Below are 23126 nucleotides of genomic sequence, written 5' to 3' on the forward strand. Positions count from 1 at the left end.
TTTGGCACTCACCCCGATTTCCCTTTTGATATTCATTCATCCCACGTTTCAATTTATTTCCCTGTCACTTTCCAAACTGCAAAAAGAAAAGCCAGCTTCTTTTTAAAAGTGGATTTACTGCACAATTACTGTAGTTTTAGTTGTTGTTAATTCATCGTAAGGTCCCAGGGCAGGATACAACATTAAGACACAGTATTAAATTAATTGTGGGGGTTAAATGAGGAGGTAGAGAATTATATACACTGGTACCTCCGGTTGCGGACGGGATCCGTTCTGGAGCTGTGCATACGTGCAGTGCAATAGAGCGCTACTGCGCATGCATGCGCGGTGAACCTTGAAAATATACTTCGGGGTTTGCCACGTGCGTATCCCGAAGGATACATAGCAAGAGGGGCACGTAAATAGAGGTACCACTATACTTGAGCTCCTTGGAGGAAAAAAGGTGGGTTAGAAATGCAACCGATCAATTCATAGAATCATAGAATTGGGACCCCGCAGGTTATCTAGTCCAACCCCCTGCAATGCAGGAATCTCAACCAAAGTGTCCATGATAGATGGCCATCCAACCTCTGCTTAAAAACCTCCAAGGAAGGACAGTCTTCGCTGGTCACCACCTTTATTGATTCAAGCAATCTTGATTAATTCAATCAGTCAAGGGAAGAAACATGGGTGCAAAAAGGAGTAACACTCCTTGCGGGAGTTCCTTTAAGTTCCTCGCCAGTACTGCCATCTAGTGATAAGCGTAGAGAACTGCAAGCCAAGACGGCTTCTAACATGCTCTGAAATTGATCAGGGAAGAAGGCCTACAAAGTAGGTCAGGCCCAAAGAGCCCAAGGTCACTGGTTCGAGGTCACTCATCGAAGGCTGTGCAGCCATGTGGGGTTTCTGAACCAAGCCTTCCACATCCTCCTACAAGTCTCTTAACCACAGCACCGCAGGGACTCATATCTGTGTTTCCTTATTGACACTTTTTTTTTGGTAACTGTTCTCATCTATTTACAGAAATGCAACCAAAACATCAGCAGGCAAAAAAGCCTAAGGCATGGGTAGGCAAACTAAGGCCCGGAGGCTGGATCAGGCCCAATCGCCTTCTAAATCCGGCCCGCGGACGGCCTAGGAATTAGTGTTTTTACATGAGTAGAATGTGTCATTTTATTTAAAATGCATCTCTGGGTTATTTGTGGGGCATAGGAATTTGTTCATCCCCCCCCCAAAAAAAAATATAGTCCGGCCCCCCACATGGTCTGAAGGACAGTGGACCGGCCCCCTGCTGAAAAAGTTTGGTGACCCCTGGCCTAAGAAAAAGAAGCACAACCCTCTAGAGCAGTGGTTCCCAATTAGGGGTCCGGGGACCCCTGGGGGACCATGAATCCATCCCTTGCCTCTCCCCAACTAATATTTTTTTGTCATTTTTGCATGGTAATATCACAGATTTTATGGCCTGTTTTAGTACATTGGCCAAACTGTTATGAAATCCCACTGCAGTAATAATTTTGCCCCGCCAATAAGCAGCAATATATCGCTCCTCTCCTGAGGGAGAGCAGAGCGTCCGATTTCAAGGCATCACCAATATCACACAATGATCTCAGCCAATAACACTGCTGATCTGAGCTGCCTTCCCTCACAGGGCAGCTGGTTGCCATCACTTCAAGGCACCGTGGCACTACCTTCCCCTGGCACTGAGGCAGACCAGCTTTTCTCAGCCAGCAGGAAAACAGCCTCTGCCACAGTAGACACAGCTTGATGCACCCACATCCCCATGTGGTGGAGGTGACTACACTGCTTCTCCTCTTCCCACCCACCCGATCATCCCCACACCTGATCTCCAATTTGACATTGTAATATACAGTGGTACCTCAGGTTACAGACGCTTCAGGTTACATATGCTTCAGGTTACAGGACTCCGCTAACCCAGAAATAGTACCTTGGGTTAAGAACTTTGCTTCAGGATGAGAACAGAAATCGGGCTCCGGCCGCGCAGCAGCAGGAGACCCCATTAGCTAAAGTGGTGCTTCAGGTTAAGAACAGTTTCAGGTTAAGAACAGACCTCCAGAACGAATTAAGTACTTAACCCGAGGTACCACTGTATTGGAATATCACAGTTTAACTGCTGATATAGCACAATACAGTGGTGCCCCGCAAGACGAATGCCTCGCAAGACGGAAAACCTGCTAGACGAAAGGGTTCTCCCTTTTTGAGTTGCTTCGCAGGACGAATTTCCCTATGGGCTTGCTTCGCAAGACGAAAATGTCTTGCGAGTCTTGAGATTTTTTTTCGCTCCCCCCCCCTTTTCTAAGCCGCTAATAGCCTTTTAGCAGCTAAGCCGCTAAGCCTTTAATAGCCGCTAAACCGCTAATAGCGCTAATCCGCTAATAGGGTTGCTTCGCAAGATGAAAAAACCGCTAGACGAAGACACTCGCGGAACGGATTAATTTCGTCTTGCGAGGCACCACTGTACTGAAAACCTGGTACCAGTCAGCCCTAGTCTGTTTTTTTAGTACAATGAGGATGAATTTGATGAAGTGAAGGGCCGTGAGGGGCCAACCGAAGTTGTTGAGGTTTTTTTAGGATTTTACCCCAGGAAATAAACTGCCGCAGGGGCCACGGGAGTACACCCCAAAACGGACTTTGTACATGCCTGCTATAAAGGAAGTCCAGGTGATTTCTATGAAATATCTGGGCCTTCTGACAGATTTCAGCTCATCAATCACAAAGGATATATCAGATGTGGTAATTCAAGGTGCTCTCTTTTCCCCAGTATTTTTACTGGGGTTTTTTATTTACTGACCTTAAAAGTTGTCAGCTCATAAGAAGTATTTATAGGTCAACAATTTTTGGTAGAGATAGCTCTCTGCTTAGTCTACCTCATAGAGAAAATGTGAAGAGAAAATGGACGGGAAGGGGGAACCCCGGGTACCTTCTAAATTTCCCAAGCGCAGGGCTAGGGAGCATGTGTCCGTCCAGACCATGGGCAGGCAAACTAAGGCCCGGGGGCTGGACCCGGCCCAATCGCCTTCTAAACGCGACCCGTGGACAGTCTGGGAATCAGCGTGTTTTTACATGAGTAGAATGTGTCCTTTTATTTAAATGCATTTCTGGGTTATTTGTGGGGCCTGCCTGGTGTTTTTACATGAGTAGAATGTGTGCTTTTATTTAAAATGCATCTCTGGGTTATTTGTGGGGCATACGAATTCGTTCATTTCCCCCCCAAAATATAGTCCAGTCCCCCACAAGGTCTAAGGGACAGTGGACCGGCCCCCTGCTGGAAAAGTTTGCTGACCCCTGGTCCAGACAATGCTGGGCTCCAACTCCCATCCTCACTGGCCACTGGCTATGTTGGCTGAGGTCCAACAACATGTGAAAGCCCCCCCCCCCCTTCTTAAGAGCGCAGAATGCAAATGCAATAGAGAGCAAATCAAGAGGTGTCAGCCCTGGCCATCGCTCCCTGGATGGGAGACCCCTTTGGGCCTCTATGGCACCTTGAGCTTCACGAAGAAGAAAGCAGGATGTTCAGCATCTGGGAGCAGAGAAGGGGACTCATTTCTGTCCAAGACCCAGCTGTCAAAGCAAGCCAGGGAAAGGGAACCTGTGGACTTTCTAGATGTTGCCACCATCCCATCAGCCATGCAGAGAACGCCAATCCTGGCCTGACTACGCTGGCTGCCAGTTAGTTTCTGGGCCCAATTGAAAGTGCTGCTTTTGACCTATAAAGCCTTAAACAGCTCAGGACCACAATACCTCAAGGACCGCCTCTTTCCATAGGAACCTACCCGAGATCATCCTTTGAGGTTCTCCTTTGTGTGCCTACTCGTCTGGAGGATGGCAACATGAGAACGGGCCTTTTCTGTGGTGGCTCCCCACTTGTGGGATGCTCTCCCCAGGGAGGCTCGCCTAGCACCTCCGTTACATATCTTTAGGTGCCAGGCAAAAGCTTTCCTCTTCAGGCAAGCCTTGGGCTAATAAAACAATTTACGGCCTTTTAAACTGTGTGTATGGGTGTGTTTTGTTTTGTTTGGTATTACATTATGTACTGTATTTTTCACCCTATAGGACGCACCGTCCCATAAGGCGCACCTAGTTTTTTGGGGGGGAAAAAATTATTTTCCCCCCAGGCGCGGGGCTGGGGCGGGGGAAGCCCGAGCTTCCCCCGACCCCAGCCCCCAAACAGGCAGCTCTCTGCAAACCGTGGGAGCCCAGCTGCTTGCGGAGAGGTCCGTGAAGCCTGCATTCGCCCCATAGGACGCACACACATTTCCCCTTCATTTTTGGAGGGGAAAAAGTGCGTCCTATAGGGCGAAAAATACGGTATTTTAGGTTCTGTGTTGTAAACTGCCCTGTGGTCTCCTGATGAAGGACAGTACATAAATTTAAATAACAAGAACAATGTCTGCTTCCTGGAAGGGCTTTTAAATCCTTTTCCACAACAGGATTCTGCCAAAGTGTTGGAATGGAAGAGCTGCTGTTTGGCTTTTCCAGGGAGCTACAAAAGGGGAAGCAGCAGTGGGGGGAAACAAACAAAAAACGGCACAAAGAGGAAGAAGTGCATAGCTGTTGTATGAAGAGGTAGAAGTTTATTGGAATATAAACATTCAGATAACATGTAAGATAGAAAAAAAAAAACCCCACCAACAACATATACAGACACTTGCTGGAAGGAAACATCTGAGGTATTTATTTATTCACCATCTAGGCTATCACATTTTATTTCTTCCTTTAAATAGTTAAGAGAGAGAGAGAAAAAACACCCCTAGCTGTGCAGCTGCTGCAAAAGTGGTGGCAGATCTTAGAACCACCTGCCTCCTTCCCTCCTTTGGATCTGCCTGGAAGAGGCAGCCGCTAAGAAAGGGCTCTGTGTGTGTGTGTGTGTGTGGTCAAGTCCTATTTGCTTGGGAGGACCCAGAGCGCCTCTCTGGGACAGCAACCCCACTTCCACCTCCATGGCTGAAGGGACCTTGTCCTGGAGTCTTCTGGTGCCACCTGAAAAGCACTGGGCCCTCTTTCCCAGGGCAAGAGAAAGGAGGGGTGTTTTTTTAAAAAGACTTTGAGAGGGGCCGTAGTTCAGTGGCAGAGCACAGGCTGTGTGTGTGTGTGTGTGTGTGTGTGTGCGTGCATAAAGTCCCAGGTCTGCAACCCTTTGCACAATCCAGAGCTAAGCCAAGGAGGGCCTGGAGGATCCTTTCTTGTGGGGATGCACCTCACCCACAAGCCCAGCATCTCTGCTGTAGGATTTGGGGGTGGAAAGGAAACTGCCTCTGCAAATGAAACTAAGACCGGGGTGGAGGAGCAGCCCCTTCTGTCATATCAAAAGCCCTGAGCGTCATACAATCTTTCAATATTCAGAATTGGGTAAGGTGAATGCCCCGCCCTGCTCACCTGCGCCTTACCGAGCCAAAAACCTGCTGCTGGTTTCTCCACCGACCTCCAAAGCCTGGCAAAGCACATCACAAACAGCGATACAACCCAGCCCATCAAAAAGAGGGTAAGGAAGGAGAGGGGGTGGATTTCTACAACCTGAAATGGCTGACCCAGAAAACAGCCAAGCTGCAGCTTATTTTAATGAGGTATATACTTATAAATGTCGTTACAAATCCCAAAATCTACCCTTTTCCCTGAACTGGATTCAGAACGACCCTTTAGCTCCCTGGCTGCTTTCAGTTTAGGTGAGTGAGGAAACTGATGGGCCTGGAGGGCAGAGGCCACCCCAGGGCTCCAAGCACCTTCCTGTGCAAGAAATGCAAATGGTATCGAGTGCAATGGGACCAAACTGGACAGAGCAGTGAGAGACCCGTTGGCGGAAATTCAGCTCTGCCTGAAACTCCAGGTAATGCAGATGACTGGGAGGAGTGTGCTCCTTTTAAAATCAATTGCGGCACATGGGTTTGGAGGTTGCCCCACAGTTTATCCTTCTTCCAAGCCAGTTCCCATCATCCTCCAGCTGTTCCCTGTGCCCAGAGCCAAACTCTGACACCCAGGAGAGCGTGGTTGATAGGAAAGTGCTGGAGGGTGAAGGTTCACCTCCCAGTAACTATATGAACTTTTATGCTTTCAGTGATTTATTATTAAATCAGGCCCCTTATCCTCCCATGCCTGCTTCACGCGTAAATCAGAACAGACCCAAGTTCTCTCTGCCACTTCTGTGTCTAGCTTGGTACACATTAAAGCAAGAAATCCCAGAATCCACTGCTGACAGAGCTTGGGGTGGGGGGAGAGAAGGTGTTTAGGAAAAAGCCACCCCCCCCCAACTTAGAACTCTGCACTAGGGTAAAAAAGAAAAGAAAAGCTGAAGCCACAAGTTCTGAAACCAGGAAACCGAGTTATGCAGATCAAGCAACTCTGCACAATATTCACATGTTTATATGGTTACAGGATTTTGTTCTGTGTGTTCCACTTGGGTAGGGATTGGGAGAGGAAGTGTCAGAGTCACGTGAGTATTGGGGAAATTTGTGCAGGAAAGGTTAGATCCGTATTAAATGCAGAAACCATACTGGACACCTTCAAGTGCTCATCCACCACCACCAGCCCCCAAAACTGAGGCCTGGAAACCTACGCTTACAAGACAAAAGCAGTCTTATCAGGATTCCTTAGAATTACTCAGCGGATCTCAACTTCCTAATGGAAGGGGGACAGCTCAGTGCTGCGGCACCTGTTTTGCTTGAGGCCTGCCTGAAACCCTGCAGAGCTGCTTCCAGTTGGTGCAGAGGATGCTGAGCTCAATGGACCCACGGCCTGGCTTTGTACAAAGCAGCCTTGTAGGATGCTAAGCTGGAAAACCACCACCACTGCAAATGGGACAATCTTCCGTTGCTGGGAGTGGTGGTGGGGGAAAACACACACAATAGAGAAAGAATTAGCCAGCAAAACGCCCGAGAAGATTCACACCCAACCCTGGTTGTGGTGCAGGTTCTGCTTAAAGGCCAAGGAGGCCTGAGGCAATGAGCCAAGAGACCGACGGGGACAAATCTCATGCCAGCTTTGGCAACCTTCCTGCCAGCTAGAATAAAGTCAGCCAGCTGCCTTTACAACCAGACCATCTCTGCCAAAGGAAAGCAGGTGGACTACAGGTTTTACTGCTAACAGATACTTTAGCTCCTGGCGGAGGAAACACCCAGGAGGGCAAAATGTTTTTGGCTGGGGGCTTCCAATGCAAACGGGAGCAACAAGCAATATGCTGTTGTGGAAAGCTGAAGGCAGCCTTTGGATTTTCGACATCCCAGCCTCCAGATGCCACTACTCCTACCTTCTCTGTTTCAAGAGGTGGAACAGCCATACTCTTGACAGTAAAGGAGCCAAGTAGAATCGCAAGGGGCCCTGAGAACTGGCCACAGATAAGGCCTTATCAAGTCAGCTGGGGGTGGGGTGGGGGGGTCGCTGTTGCTGCTGGGGACAGAGCTGGATTTTGCTGCACAATCCGCAACACACCTTAGCGTAGTCAGGTCTGGGATATTATTTGCAAAGCCCCAAACACAAAGAGAATGCTATCCTGTGGAATCCCCATCACTGAGTATGCGGGGAGAATTCCAGCCACATGTTTCATTCAAATCTAGCAAGGTTGTGGCAAGGGAGAAAAAAAATACGTTTGCAGACTATTCGGTCCACAGCTGGCCAGATCTGACCCAGGCTTCTGTGTTCCCTAGAGCAGCGGCCCAGGGGCCAGAGGTGTGTTTTGACACACTATCTGCCCCGAATGAGTGTCACAGTTTGGGAGCTATGCAGTCACTTGGGATAAGGCAATCGGTTGGGGGAGGGGGGGGCAGAATTGCTTCGCAAAGATCTGCAGAAGAGGTAGCTTGGGTGTGGAGCTTTGTTTTTCCCAGAATCTGCATGAGACAGCAATACAATGAAATGGGTAGGGAATCTCCTACAGTAACAGCAGGGTAAAACCTTTATCGGGTCAACTAAAACACCCCATGTATGAGCAAGCTTTCAGTTTCAGCAGATCTTTTCTTCAAGGATTGTTTGTATTCTGTGACAATTTAGTAGCAGGATTAATCTGCTGTTGCATTTTTAAAAACAAGATTCTGATGGACCGACTAGGTTCTCCGCAGTTTTGGTCTGCTGGAAAGCATCCAGTGTCCCACTGCTTTTCCAAGCAGCTGTTGGCTGAAGAGAGATAACACTGAAGCGTGGAATCTCTTTCTCTCCTACAAAGGCTAGACTTTTTACAATGCCTTGCTTGAAGTTTGGCAGGGTGGCTGCAGGCCAGGAAAGAATGCTTTGCAGGCCACATCTGGCTTGCCAGCTGAGCCTCCCTGGTGAAGACTTGAGGCCTGCCAGCAGGAATGGCGTGTTCTCTTGCTCACGTCCCCTTTGATAAATCTGCTTGGTGGAGGGACGAATGTGGCGTCACTTGGAAGGATGTGTGAACTTGGCACCACAGCTATTTCCTTGGCCCAGTGGTACATGCTCACATACACAGTGGGTGGGAGTGCCTTGGGCAAGTAACTGCAGAGGAACACGCCTGGGAGAAACATACTGGACCTAGAAATCCAGTATTTTTTTAAAACGGAAAACCTGCAGGACCGAGCACCATCAAAGACTAATAGAATTGTGGAGTTGGATGGGACCGTCGAGTCCAACCCCCTGCAATGCAGGAATCACAACTAAAGCATCCCTGACAGGTGGCTTTCCGGCCTCTGCTTAAAAAACATACAGCCAAGGAGTCCACTGTCTTCTCTGGTGGTCCATTCTTGTGCTCAAAGATGTGTCCAGAAAGGAACATTCTTATTTATTAACCCATAATGCATTTTAAATGCACCCTTCAAATACAAATAAGTTTCCCTCCCAAGAGCGTATTTTTCCTCTGCAGGAACTTGTCCAAAAGCAATGTTGTGGAAGGAAGAGGATTTAGTGCAAGTGTGTCCCCCAATCTATTTCTTGTAGCCGGGGGAAAAACATCACTTCAGCCATTCCCAGTAGCTTCACAGTTACAGATGTGCCTAGCTTTTCCAAGCTGGGGGTTCTGCTTTCCCTCGGAGGGAGCCTTTAAAAAAGAGGGGAGGGGACAGAAACACCTGCACTTCTGAGAGGGCCTAGCTGTCTCCAGAGCTCCGCCTACCACGGAGGACTTGGGTTAGAATCCCATGAGCACCAGCGAGCTCCCGAGAGGCCAGAAATAATCAGAATTGCAGCCCAGGACTTTACTTCAAGGGTAATAAGGAAACAAAGTCCTCTCATTGTTTTGGGACTGAGATGCACCTAACATGGATTGTTTTGAAAATCCTGAACAACTAATAAGCCCTTCGAGGAGAACACAACATCAAACCAACGAGAGGGAAAGAGAGAAAGTCAGCCTGAGAAATTAACCTGCATCTTCCACCACCACCTATTACCCCATGAGCCAAGTGCTTCCATGCTATCTTGAGGACATCAAAGGTTTCTGATCCTTCAACTCAGGGGGCTCCTTTTTTTGGTGTGTCTTTGGTGCTACAATATATAAAATTTAAAATAAAAAGCAGTCAACAAGACATATAAAAAGAAGCTTTAACATATGCAAATCCTTCCAGAAGAGAGAAAGAGAAAAAAAAATTCCAACAACAACACAGCAATAAGTACATATTTTTGAGGTATTTCATCTGCTCAGGAGAAGCTGATGCAGATCTGTAGCATGACTGAGACTCGTCAGGGTAGGAGAGGGAGGGCGGATCCCTGTTGGCAAGGAGGTGGGGGCTGCCAGTGCACAGGCAGGCAGCGGGCTTCTGCTACAAGGAGGAAGCAGAAACAGGCAGACGTTCAAGGGGGGAGGTACACGGAAGTGCAAAGTGTGTGCACAAGTGTGGAGGGGAAAGCAATTGAGGAGGTTCATCTGTCCTGAGGAACAACACATGGCTCCCTCATCAAGATTTTAGAAGGGAAGATGTGGGGGAAGGTGCTCAGAAGCCCCTGGTTGTTCTAGGGCTGTGGGGCAGTCAATTAGGGCTGGCCCCACCAATGCACAAGGAAGCAGCCAACCCCCCTTTGATAGGCTGGGATCACAGAGGATTCTCGGCAAGTGTTAAGTGAGTGGACACAGGCAGCAGCAATGCCAGAACAGCTTTGTTCTTTCAGCATCAAGGTGCCCAATCCCAGATACATTTGGGGGAGGGAGGACAAGGGTGGGTGGAGCATAAAATGTGCCTGACCTAGATGAGCCCCTAACCACTTTCACCTTTAGCTTTCTGACTGGTAGAGTTTTTAAAATAAAATTTAAAAATTCCATGCATCCCCACCCGCCCCTGAGGCAGAAAGAATGGAGAAACAGAATTGCACAACTTGGACCTCATGGGGAGGCTGGATAGGAGTGAGGCTGTGGAAGAACCTGCCAATGCTGGCGCCTGAGCCCCAGTTCTGCAGGGAAGGCTGGGCAAAGCTGCGAAGGGCAGCTGGTGCAGATTCCTCCAGAGACCTGTCCAGCCTCCCAGGGCTGGAGCGTGCAGAAGCAGCACGAAAGGGAACTTCCATGCTGTCAGACTCCTCCAGAGGAAGCTAGCAGGCCAAACCTAAGGCCAGAAGGAGAGAGGGAGGCAGGAGATGCACTGGCTCTTTGAGTCAAGGCTGGCTAACTGGGAAGAGGAAAGAGACCCAGCAAGACCTGCACATTAACACACAGAGGGATCAAATGTGGGTTTGTGTCTCTCTGTGTGTAAAAGCAAGCTGGAGAGAGGAATTAAAGGATGTGGGGGTGGTATATGAGAGAAGAGAGCTATGTTCCCCCCCTGCCTCTGGGGGGGTAGGATTGTCAATACACTGCAGTCACGTTAGGGGGGGAAAGTCGTCTGAAGCATGGAAAAATGGGTTTCTTGCCTTCGCCTTTTGCTACAGTGGCGATGCTCAGTCATCTACAAAAACTCACACAGCCCGTCCAGAGAATCCCTGATTGAAACACGCCCTGTGTCCCCTCCCGCCCCCCACCCCCGCCCCCTTGCCCTCCTTTTCCCACCGAGGACACAGCAAGACCTGAAGAAAGGTGAGATGGGCAGCAAGAGACCACCTCGGCAGGATCCTTGCCAGCACAGGATCTTTGCTTCTCTGCCACTGGCTGGTCTTCTAAGCGGGCTCCTCGAGGCGAGGTCACCGGCAGAACCGCTTGGGGCCAGGGAGAGAGAGAGCACCTCCTCCCTGCTTCCCCCTCAGAGAGACCAGCTGGTTGAGGGCTCTACACCAGGTGTGCCCCTGGAGGAGGTCGGGCTGGGAGAACAGTGGGAAGAACTGCTGCTGCCGCCGCCGGTGCTCTGCGTGCTGGATCCGGCAATGAGGTGGACGACAGGTTTCTGGGCAAACAAGACCCCTGCGGGGCAGAGAGAAGGGAGGAAGATTAGCAGGCCAAGGATAACATAAGAATGCAAAAAGAGCTCTGCTGGATCAGGCCAAAGGGGACCCATCTAGTCCAGCTTCCTGTTCTCACTGTGGCCTTCCTGAGCACAAGAGCCCTCTACCCTCCTGTGGTTCCCAACAACTGGTATTCAGAAGCATTGCTGCATCCATCTGTGGAGACAGAAGCATAGCCATCCTGGCTAGGAGCCATCGATAGCCCTCTCCTCTTTTAAAGCCACCTACATTTGTGCCTGTCTCTGCTCTGGCTTCCTCAGAGCGGCAATGGCATATCAATAGCCGTGTGTGTGTGATCAGAGGATTGTTCTGAATTTTTCTCCAGAAACCAGCCATTCCGCAGCTTGGCAGAATGCTCAGCCTGAAGCTGGATTATTCCAAATATTGGGCGGCTGATTCCAAGGGATCCACCTGCTTCAATCCCTTGCCCCATTTCAGAAGTGGACTCTTTCTCTCTCACCAGCATAGATTGTGCCATTGATTTCCACAGACATATTAATGCTTCCAAAGCCAGAGGGGGTCCAGTTCAGTGCTGCTGATGTCGCTGCTGAATCTGATTTATCCTCTGGTGGGGGAGGACAAAAGAATAGTGTGAGTTGTGTTATGCTCATCCCACTACAGACCCGGCTTGGGCATTTCTCTCTCTCTCTCTCTCTCTCTCTCTCTCACACACACACACACACACACACACACACACACACCTCCCCAGACCTGATAGTTGTAACATAGTTGGTCAACTGGTAGAGATTTCACCTTGCTCTGCACTACGCCTTGATCTACCATTAAAATAAATGGAAGGGAACAACGGGCCCTGAATGGCTCAAAGTACCAGCTGGAGAAACACTGGACACGGGAAGCACAAGGGGTTTAAACCAGGGATGGCGATTTTTCTTGCTTGGACTGAGGGTCACATCTGGCGTGGAAACTGTTCAGCATGCAGGCCTGATCCCTGCATCTGGAAAACACATCCCAGCTGGCGGAGGGCTTTGAGGCTGGGCAATGGCCCCCAGCATCCTCCTCCTCCAACATGCAGCTGACTGTGATAGACCCTGTAGACCTGCCGTTCTCGCCACCCCTTTGGGTCCCTTTCCAACTACCATTCTGTACTCATGCCTCTGTGGCTGAGGTGATGAAGACGCATCAGTGGCAAAGCAAGTCCAGTACATCTCATGAGACTTCTGGCAGGCACCTCATCAGTGCTATTTTTCTAGAAAAAGAGGTGCCGGAATGCATCAACACCACCTCCCTCGTTCTCTTAGAATGGCAATGGCGCCCACCAGGTGCCAGAACTGAGTTCCGGCTGAAAACCCCCCCTGCTTGCACAGTTTGCCAAGCCAGCTTTATTGGGAAGGGACAGATCAGCTCTCTGGTCCACTCCAAGTGGGTCAGGAGTGAGAAGGAGGAGAAGCCGGGTGATTCTCAAGGGGTAAAAACTCCCACGAGGCCAAATGTGGTCTGAGGGCTGTGGTTTGCTCATCACTGGTTTAAACCAAGAAGTTGCACCTATCTGGCTTCCCTCATGCATCAAGTCCCTCCCCTCCAAAAAGCATTATTCAGAATAGCAGTCTGCACAGCCCATTAAGGAAGATAATAACACAATAAGATTCAAAACAGTAGCAATTAATTGCACTTTTATTCAACATCCAATTAAAGCTAGTTCCATTAATTCAGCTTAACTGATGAACTTGATATGAGATAAGCCTGTCAGTCACTGAACAAGTCTTAGATACCATATTTAGTCATGGCTTCACTGTTCAGCAAACTCTTAATGCGATGGGTTGGCTTGATGGTGACACCTGTTTCCCAATGTCTGGTTTAAGGTCACTTAGCAGGAGATTTAAATCACCACCTCCAGTGCCCCCCTGCTATCTCCTTGCCTCTCAGAGCCCCCTAGGGAACCCCACCCCCCCAGGGGATGCTACTACCCACTTTGGCGGCCAGTTTTAGACTACGACTCCCATCAGCCTTTGCCAACCTGACGCTCTCCAGATGCTTTGAACTATGTGCGCTCGCTGGGGCCGATGGGAGTTAAAGTCCAAAGGCTGCAGCAGAGCGAGGGCGGTCTCACCTCGGCCGTTGATCTTGATCTTCATGGGCAGCTGCCGGGCCATGCTGAAGAGGTTCCGCTGAAAGGCCTGCTGGATGAAGCGCTGCTCCTCCTCCGTCATCCGCGCCACCTTCTCCGCGGGCTCCCCAGACTCCAGCCTCTCCCTCAGCTGGTCCAGGGTAGCGGTTCGTGCCGCTGCCGTCACAGCCGCCTGTTGATTCGCCAAGGCCACAGGCATGGCAATGCGGTTTGGCGTGGACACGGTTAAGGGGACGCCGTCACCTAGGAAAGCAAACGGGCCACTCAGGGACCTCGAGGCAAGCTGAGGCGGGAGCCATGGCTCAACCGGCAACTTGCCCAAGGCTGGAAGCACCATCCTGACAATGCTATTAGTAGCACTGCCCTTCCCTTTCCCCTCTAAGGCAGCAACTGCTTCATCCCTGGCACTGACATCAAAAAATTATGTGATCTTTGGGTGTAGGGCAGTATATATGTTAAATAAATACAGTGGTGCCTCGCAAGACGAAATTAATTCGTTCCGCGAGTTTTGTCGTCTTGCGATTTTTTTCGTCTTGCGAAGCACGGTGTCGGGAAAGTTTTGGAAAAGCTTCAAAAATCACCAAAGTCTTTAAAAACCTCAAAAAAGGCTACCACACCGCGTTCTATGAGTTGCTCCTCGAAGTCAAGTCGCAACTGTATTAACGGTGTTAAGAAAAAGGAAACAAACTTGCAAGACGTTTCCGTCTTGCGAAGCAAGCCCATAGGGAAAATCGTCTTGCGAAGCAGCTCAAAAAACAAAAAACCCTTTTGTCTAGCGAGTTTTTTGTCTTGCGAGGCATTCGTCTTGCGAGGTACCACTGTAAATAATAGGCCAATGAGGAAAGAGACCTGGGGACAGGGAAGAGCTGAGTCCAGGTGGTCTGAAAGAAATCAGTAGGGTCCTGCTCCCTGTTTTTCTCCTGGCACAGGTCATCCATTGTGGCGATTAAAGTGGTTTTGGAAATAGGTCCAGAAATTCAGTTTCATCTGACACAGCATAGTGTTGCCCAGCCACCACTTACTAAGTACGCTGCCCCAGAGGAGGATGCTTGAGATTGGCTGAGAGCAGTTATAACTCTCTGCCCCAGAGGATAGGACTCAAATCAATGGATTCAAATGACAAGAAAGGAGATCCTGGCTATATGTTAAGAAGAACTTTCTGAAGGAAAGAGCTGTTTGACAGCAAAACAGTTGTGCAAGGCAAGGATTCGAGTGAAACCGACCACCTGTCTCCTTGATCCTTGCCCATCCTAGCCAATAAAAGCGAGCCGGGAAGGGCTGGTGATGGACTCTGCGGGGTGATGAATGCTTCCCTCTACGAGGGAGCCTTCCCAGACCCAATGAAAGAGGAGGTTATTAAACCGCTTCTTAAAAAAACATCTTTAGACCCGGCCAACTATTGCCCAGTCTCAAATCTTCCATTCTTGGGCAAGGTGATTGAGCGGGTAGTTGCTGAACAACTCCAAGCACGCCTAGAGGATGCGGACCATTTGGATCCCTTCCAGTCAGGATTCAGGCCTCACCATGGGACTGAAACTGCCTGGTCAATGGCTAGGGACAAAGGTGAAAGCTGTTTCTTGGTTCTGCTGGATCTCTCAGCGGCCTTTGATACCATCGACCATGACATCCTTCTAGACCGCCTTGAGGGGCTGGGAGCTGGGGGCACTGTTATACACACTGTTATACAGCTCCTTCCTCCTGGGCCATGTCCAGAAAGTGGTGTTGGGGGATGAGTGCTCAGACCCCATGGCTCTCACTTGTGGGATACCTCAGGGTTCTGTCCTCTCCCCCATGCTTTTTAAGATCTATATGAAGCCGCTGGGAGAGATCATCAGGGGTGTTCATCAGTATGCAGATGATACCCAACTCTACCTCTTTCAAATCGGAACCAGTGTTGGCGGTGAAGATCCTGTGTGAGTGACGGGAGGCAGTTGGAGGATGGATGGAGGCTAACAGATTGAGGTTGAATCCTGACAAGACTGAAGTACTGTTTTGGGGGGACAGGAAGTGAGCAGGTGGGGAGGACTCCCTGGTCCTGAATGAGGTAACTGTGCCCCTGAAGGACCAGCTGTGCAGCCTGAGAGTCATTTTGGACTCACAGCTGCCCATGGAGGTGCAGGTTAATTCTGTGTCCAGGGCAGCTGTCTACCAGCTCCATCTGGTATGCAGGCTGAGACCCTACCTGCCCGCATACTGTCTGGCCAGAGTGGCACATGCTCTGGTTATCTCCCACTTGGACTACTGCCATGAGCTCTACGTGGGGCTACCTTTGAAGGTGACCGGGAAACTACAACTAATTCAGAATGCGGCAGCTAGACTGGTGACTGGGAGCAGTTGCCGAGACCACATAACTTCGGTCTTGAAAGACCTACATTGGCTCCCAGTACGTTTCCGAGCACAAAGTGTTGGTGCTGACATTTAAAGCCCTAAATGGCCTCAGCCCAGTATACCTGAAGGAGCATCTCCACCCCATCGTTCAGCCCGGACACTGAGGTCCAACTCAGAGGGCTTTCTGGCGGTTCCCTCCCTGCGAGAAGCAGTTACAGGGAACCAGGCAGAGGTCTTCTTGATAGTGGCACCCGCCCTGTGGAATGCCCTCAACTCAGATGTCAAGGAAATAAACAACTATCTGACTTTTAGAAGACATCTGAAGGCAGCCCTGTTTAGGGAAGTTTTTAGTGTCTGATGTTTTATTGTATTTTTAATATTTTATTGGAAGCCGCCCATAGTGGCTGGGGAAGCCCAGCCAGATGGGAGGGGTATAAATAAATTAATAATAATAATAATAATAATAATAATTATTATTATTATTATTATTATTATGCTCCCCACCCCCCGGTTGTACTTGGCAGGGAAGGGATGACACTTGTTTCCCCTCCTTGCACTAACAGGAATGTAAATGCTTCAGGGGGATAATGAGCAGGCAGCTGACAACCTGCTAAAACTAGGAGAAAAGAAGAGGGGGCAGAAGTAAAGAAGTTTAGTGTAAATGAATTCAGGGAAGGACTGCACGGTTATGATGGAAACGGCTAAAAAGTGAAGGAGTCAAAAGGATGAAGAATAGTGAAGAGAGGGAATGAGGCAGAGAGTAGGGAGGGAGAACACATTTAGGGGTGAAAAAAGAAGTTTATTCTGGATGCACGAGGAAAGGGGAGCCAGTCAATGCAGCTGAGGAACAACTAGGAAGATGGTAGCCACCCTTCCCCTCCGTACACCAGTCCCAAGACCAGGTGACAACCTTTGCTGCCTTCGCTCACATGGCTCTGACCCAAGAAAACTAAAAATGGTGGATGTCAATCACAACCAGCTGAAATTCTCACATCTGTTGGAGGAAGTGGCCACTGTGAGCCACACCGTGCGTGCATGTATGTGTGTGCAAACACACCCTTCACCCACTGTATCCATCTGACTGCTAAACCTGAGCACCTGGCCCTTCAGGCCACCCAAATGACGAACCAGGTAAGTGGCTGACCTTTCCTGAGAGCGCCTGCTGAAGACAGGTGAGGGTTGCTGGTTCCGCCACCAGGGGCGAGGCTAACGATGGGGAAGCGGATCTTTGGAGGGCACAGGAGTGAAGGAGGCCCCGTGGCAGCAGGGGAGTAGCTGAACAAGGAGGAGCTGTAGCTGGGCCGGCGGCCTTCCCGCCTGTTGCCGTCAATGGCAGCCTGCAGCTCAGCGGGAGAACTTAAGGACTTCTTCTCACATTCATAGGCGTAGAGGTACTTCATATACCTAGAAAAACAAAACAAAGAACAGGAGATGCAGAACCAGACAGAACGCTGCATTTGGTACAGCAGAGATGGACTCAGCCCAGGACTCAGTCACAGGGCTCATTCAGACATCAAGCCAAACCATGGATTGTGCTAACCATAGTTACAACAAATCCCACCATAATTTGAGCTGCTTGTCTGTTTAGTTCTCATCTGATCAGGACTCCGCTCCTGTAAGTTTGTGTTCGTGTCTTTGTGCCCTGTCATTTGCCAATGATCTGCGGATCCAAACATAACAATGAACCACAGTTAGCACAAACTGTGGTTTGACAGGCCAGCTTGGAAGCTCTTTTTAAAGCATGGTTCATAAGCAGACAAAATTTCAGATATAATGCCAGAACATTTCACCTGTCTGCAGTTATACTACATAGGGGCTGCGTGAGAATAAATGAGATAAAAGTAAGTAAAAAATGGCATTATGGAAATGCTATTAAAAGGGTGGAGGGAGAAGGAAATGGCAGGCTTCAATTTGGTGATAACTTCAGTAAATCAACAGTTCTATCAGCTGCTGGAAGAAGGCACAACCCGAAATACAGAAGAAGCTAAGCAAAATAGTATGTTTTTTTATAACAGCAGGAATGTATAAATTTCAGGGTTCTGAATCACAGTTTACTGAGATGGGGAAAAGTTGTGATGGGCCTAGGATTCAGGTGTTCCCCGTCTCCTTTCCTAGGGTAGCTGCAAGGAGCTTCCAGTCTACACCGTTTAGAATTCAGCCACAAACTCTTAATCTAGTTATAGACTGAGATAACACACAGGCTTGTGGAAGGTCCAGGACTTACTGGGTGCGAAGTGTAAATGCAGCACTGGTGATGGAGGTGGGTAGGTTAAGGCCTTTGGTGATCTCCCTCCAGATCTTCTTGTTGATGATTTCCACCAGCCCTCCCTTGTCGGTCACCAGCTTGTAGAGCATGTAGAGGTCAAGGATCTGCTTTGCCATGATGGGGATGCGGTTGATTGGCGTCCCTGCAGCCAAAACGAAGGAAGCAGGAAAGAAATAAAGAGAAAGGGAAGAAGAGAATGAGGGCAAGGAAAAGCCACTTAAGACTCCAGCTGGACTACCTCTGTGATCCCACAGTTCCTGTAAAGACTTTGCCTCAACCACTCAGTCCCCTCCTAAATCTAAATCCAAGTATGTGTAAACCCAAGTGCATGTGTATTCTTCTCATCTCCTCTCTCTCTCTGTTTTTCCTCCTTCTGTTGCCCTGCTGGAGCCGAAGTTAAGATTGTAAGTTGCTGTGGGCAGTGACTGAGAGGTGATAGGCTTGCCATCTTGAAATATCTGAACGGCAGGCAAGGGCATGGAAGATGGAGCAAGCTTGTTTTCTGCCACTCCAGAGAGGGGGACCCTAAGCAATGTATTTAAACGACAAGAAACAAGAGTATGACTAAACACTAGGAAGAACTTTCTGGTGGTAAGAGCTGTTCTAGAGTAGAACAGACTGCCTTGGAAGAAGGTGGACTCTCCTGCAACGGAGGTGTTTAGACAGAAGTTGGATGGTCATTTGTCAGGGATTCTTTAGCTGTGCTTCCTGCATTGCAGTGGGTTGGACTAGATCATAGAATCATAGAACTGTAGACTTGGAATGGACCACAAAGGTCATCTAGCCCAACCCCCTGCAATGAAGGAATCTTTTTGCCCAAAGTGGAGCTCAAACCAACAACCCTGGGATTGAGGGTCTCACACTCTACCAACTGAGCTATCCCTCAGATGATGACCCTTGGGTCCCTTTCACTTCTACAGTTCTATGATCCTATGAGTGACCTGTCCTTTGCCTGTTACTCAAAGTGCCATTCACACTGTTGGTGCTGTGTGCATTCTATAAAATATAAGAATATTCCCACCTACCCAGCAAGAAAAGGGTCCCTATTTGTGAAAGAAGTGCAGTAACACCACTAAAGTTCTCCTCCTGGCACCCGCTTCCCCTTAGGGCAAGCCAAAACACCCGACCATACAGAAGAGCTCTGCACCTAGGCAACGGACAGAGAAGAGGCCCGGCTTAGGGGAAGAGGAACAGCTGGCATTATTATGTTTAGGAGGCCAAGGTGTGAAAACCCAACAGTTTTGGCTCATGCGCAAGATTACTACGGCATTTCTGAGCATGATTTTAATGCTCTTCCTTAGGGGTTCCCATGTACCAGTACACCAGAGATGGGCAACTTTTCCTGTATTTAACTGAATTTATTGTGGTTTAAGTTTTGCCTTCCATTTCCCTGACCGTGGCAGAAGTCAAATTGCAACCACTGGGAATTGCATGGCAGTTCTGCAGCACTCACAACCTGGAATGGTGACTCGAGGGGGGGGGGAGAGTGAGCAAGCGAGCTGAAAGCACTTTCATTTTAGAAATGGAACCAAAAACAAAAACAAAATATTTTGTTTTTTGAGCTGGGGTGGGGAGGGGAGAGAAAAGCGCCTGGCCCTCTTCTTGTCTTATTTTTATATGTAATTAAATACCGTATTTCACTACATAATCACCACCACCGCATAATAGTCACACCCCTTTTTTCAGGCCCTAAAATTGATCCCAAAGTTTTCACCGCATAATCGTTGCAGAAGGAACGCTGTGCTGCCTACTGTGCCTGTATAAGTGTCAAGTTTTTGGATAGCACAGCTCAGGGGAGAATACAGTCGTACCTTGGTGTTCAACAGCTTAGCTCTTAGTCCAGAACAGATTCCATACAACTTCCAAGGTACGAGTGTATAACAAGGTGGTGTTTTGTTTCTGATTTGCTTCATTAGGAAGGAGTGTAGAAGAGAGGTTTTATGGTGCAATAGTATTAACTATCTGAACAACTCTTTTGAAGTCTGGCCATGGTGCCGTTCCGGACCTATTTCCTAACCACTCAAGTCTTTGGTAACCAAAATGACGCATTTATTTCCCACCCTGTCATGGGCAGCCGGTGAGCATGCAACATCTGGGTTTCAACACTGACTGGAGGCTGCATGTTTTAGGGCCGTTGCCTCTAACTTTCCTTTCTGTTCCAGCACAACTTCCTTCTGTCAGCCAGCAAATCTGGTCTTGTTAAGTCTCCTAATATTTTGAAGATGGAAAGAACAAGCCAAGCATCCCTCCCAGAAATGTGAAAATGGAAACACAGGCCAACACCTTTGTCAAGGAACAAAGCTCAGCTGACATGCTGGAAACTAGGGGGCCAAATTCACAGTAAGGTTTGGCACGTTTTAAAAAACCACACACAAGGAAGCAGAATTCAAATGATATATACTTAATGAATAGCGGAACACTACAAAACCCTCAAACGGAAAGAAGAGCCCTTTTCAGCAGGTCCTTTTTGCTGGATGGATTATGAACACAATGTATAGCTGAAACAGAACTCCCAATCTATGGTTCTCAAGGAAGCCCAATACTGGGCCTGGAGTAGAGGCTGGAGCTCAATGGATGCATGAGAAAGGTGGATCATTATCTCTTGCCACCATAACTGTGTTTATTTTGGGGTGGAGGGTAATATGGAGTTGAGAAATGCCCCTCCCATGCCATTGCTTCTTTGGTCTAAATTCCCCATCTGCTTTTCTGGTGCCTTTGTTTTTGGAGAAAGAGGTGCCAGGACACTTGCACACAGTTAGATCCAAAGCTTTAAATCAAAACTTCTTCCTAACCAGAAAGTTTGCAAGCAAGAGATTTCTTGGCAACATTAGCAAACCCCATTGTGTTATATGGCAGTTCATAAATAGCAATCCATGGTTTGGTGTTGTCTTTAATGAGCATAACGATTCTTGGGTTCAGGTACTCCCTCTTTCCCTCCCACAGAGAGATTTCTCTCCCTCCGATCCTGGTGTGAAACAAACCATTGCCAGTTTGTAAAAAATAGCAAACTATGGCTTACTTCAAGCCAAAAAAATGAGTGGGAGGGTTGACAATCATGAGAGAGCTCCCGAGTTCCAAGTATTCTGGCTGCTCACTCAAATAATGCTAAGCCAGGCTGTGGCAACATTTCTGAGCTGTCCTCACCTGTCCGACAGAAGCAAGACACCTGCTTACAGAAGTCTTAGCAGCCCATGTTGCTCCCAGATAATTAATAAGGGTCTGAGACACGTACAGGTTATTAAACTAAGCGTTCCTTAATGTTAAAAGAAAAGGTCAACTTTATTATACCACCAGGCCAAAACATTAAAAAAAAAACCAAAAAACCCCCTAAGTTGGCTTTTCAGCCTAAGCACTGCTGAATAAAATCAGTCTCCCAATAATTAAGCTAAAGCTTTAAATCAATCAAGCTGATTAAAGCATGCAACTCTCATTTTGATTGTTTGAGGCAAGCGAAAAACGGCTAAGAATAAAAAAAAAAGTGTCCTTGATTTGAAGGATTACTTTGGTTTTTACAACCTCAGGAGTTTTAAGCCTCTGTAAGGAAATTCCTCTTCTGGCAGGGATGTTTTTAAAAACTACTTTATCACTTCTGAACTTAAGCTTGCTCCTTTTCTTTTCTTTTCTTTTCTTTTCATATACATTGTAAACAAATCTAGGCAATGGAATACAACAAAAACAGGCAAGCAAGGCAGAATAGGAAATGCCACAGTGGGTAGATCACATATTAAGGGCCAGTTTGACAGGAAAGGGCAAGAATCTCCAACCAAAGATGACAGATGCTGCCCAGAGGACAGATTTCCTGCAAAATGTTGTCAGACTCCGCAGCAGAAAACATTCATAATCCTTAGGAGTTTGCTTTGCTGCTCTTCCTAGGATAAACAAAAGTTCCTATTAACCAATTCTCTGGAATTCTTTAATGCCACATATTTTTAATGTCAAAAAGCCTGACAACTTAACAGGGTGTGTATGCTTGTGTGTGTGTTTCAACCTTTCATGGGTGATTTGCAACTAAGTAGACCCACTGGAATGAATGAACTGGACTAAGTTAGGTCCAAGAGGTCTACTTTGACAAAAAAATAGTTGACTACCATCCCATATGCTTAAAATGTAATGCTCTGGGGGCTGCAGCAGCCTTACTGGTGCAGAATAATGGTTGCTCCAGCCTAGTGGTCCGTCCTTCCAAAAGTTAAGAGATCCAGATGTTTCTTGCTGCTTTTATGGGTCTCAAAGGCAGCTGAGTCCTACAGTCAGGCCAGTGACCCATCTAGCTTAGAACTGCCTATACTGACTGATGGTGACTCTCCAGGGCTTCAGATGAGACACTTTCCTACGTCTAACCTGGAGATGCTGAGAATTTTAAAGCCCTGTTGCCACTGAACAAGCAGCATGACCTTCCTCACTAAGCTGCAGCCCTACAAGAAATGGTCTGCTGGATCAGACAAACAGCATCTCATTTCTGACAGCGGCCAAGAAGCACCCTCTAGGGACCCAACAAGCAGAGTGTGAAGGCAGCAGCCCACTCCCTCTGCGGCAACCTGTACTCAGCCACATACCGCCTTAGTGGTACTCTTGAGGAAATATTCCCAACGTTACACTTTTGTACAGACAGGTTCATAACACTTGAAGAAAGACTAATAAGAATCAATGAGAGCAGTTAGCATTTGTACAGTGCTGCTGAGTGTTGTACAAAGCTTTATGTACACTTTTGGAATGTGATCTTTGCAAAAGGGTAGGAGGGTATCATCATCTCCATATTGCACATTGGCTTGAGACAGAGAATTCACCTTGCATCAAACAACTTCATGGCAGAGGTAGATACACCAGGCCAGTTCTCACATACAAGGATACATGGGTTTGGCCTAAAATATAGTTTGGTTGAGATGTTCTACTTCCAATACATACACCAGTACCAAAAATGCAGAAGCTTCAGTTTGTGCAGAACGTTGCAGAATGATTGCTGACACAAGTCAGGCTTTGTCAGCATATAACGCCTGTGCTCAGAGATCTCCACTGGTTGCCAGTTTGCTACCAGGTCAGGTTCAAGGTGTTTCTATTAGTATATAAAGCCCTTAACAATGTGGGACTACCTGAGAGATTGCCTTACCCCATAAGCATAAAGGCTCACTTGACCGTTTCAATCAG

The 23126-nt window shown here is 48.1% G+C and overlaps 1 protein-coding gene across 2 annotated transcripts in view; it reads right to left on the minus strand.

Moving 5' to 3' along the window:
• Nucleotides 1–4551: 4551 nt before the first annotated feature.
• ARID3B (AT-rich interaction domain 3B) overlaps nucleotides 4552–23126 on the minus strand; it is a 56595-nt gene continuing 38020 nt past the window's right edge. For both annotated transcript variants that reach the window (XM_081020025.1, XM_081020026.1), the window contains exons 5-9: nucleotides 17943–18126; nucleotides 16863–17122; nucleotides 13373–13633; nucleotides 11765–11869; nucleotides 4552–11263 (exon numbers count right to left, since the gene is read on the minus strand). In XM_081020025.1, the coding sequence (XP_080876151.1) occupies nucleotides 11106–11263; nucleotides 11765–11869; nucleotides 13373–13633; nucleotides 16863–17122; nucleotides 17943–18126 (968 nt within the window). In that variant the 3' untranslated portion in view covers nucleotides 4552–11105. The remainder of the gene's footprint in view (nucleotides 11264–11764; nucleotides 11870–13372; nucleotides 13634–16862; nucleotides 17123–17942; nucleotides 18127–23126) is intronic.

Source organism: Podarcis pityusensis, assembly GCF_964106645.2.
Source record: "Podarcis pityusensis genome assembly, chromosome: 9".
In the NCBI taxonomy this organism is placed as follows: Eukaryota; Metazoa; Chordata; class Lepidosauria; order Squamata; family Lacertidae; genus Podarcis; species Podarcis pityusensis.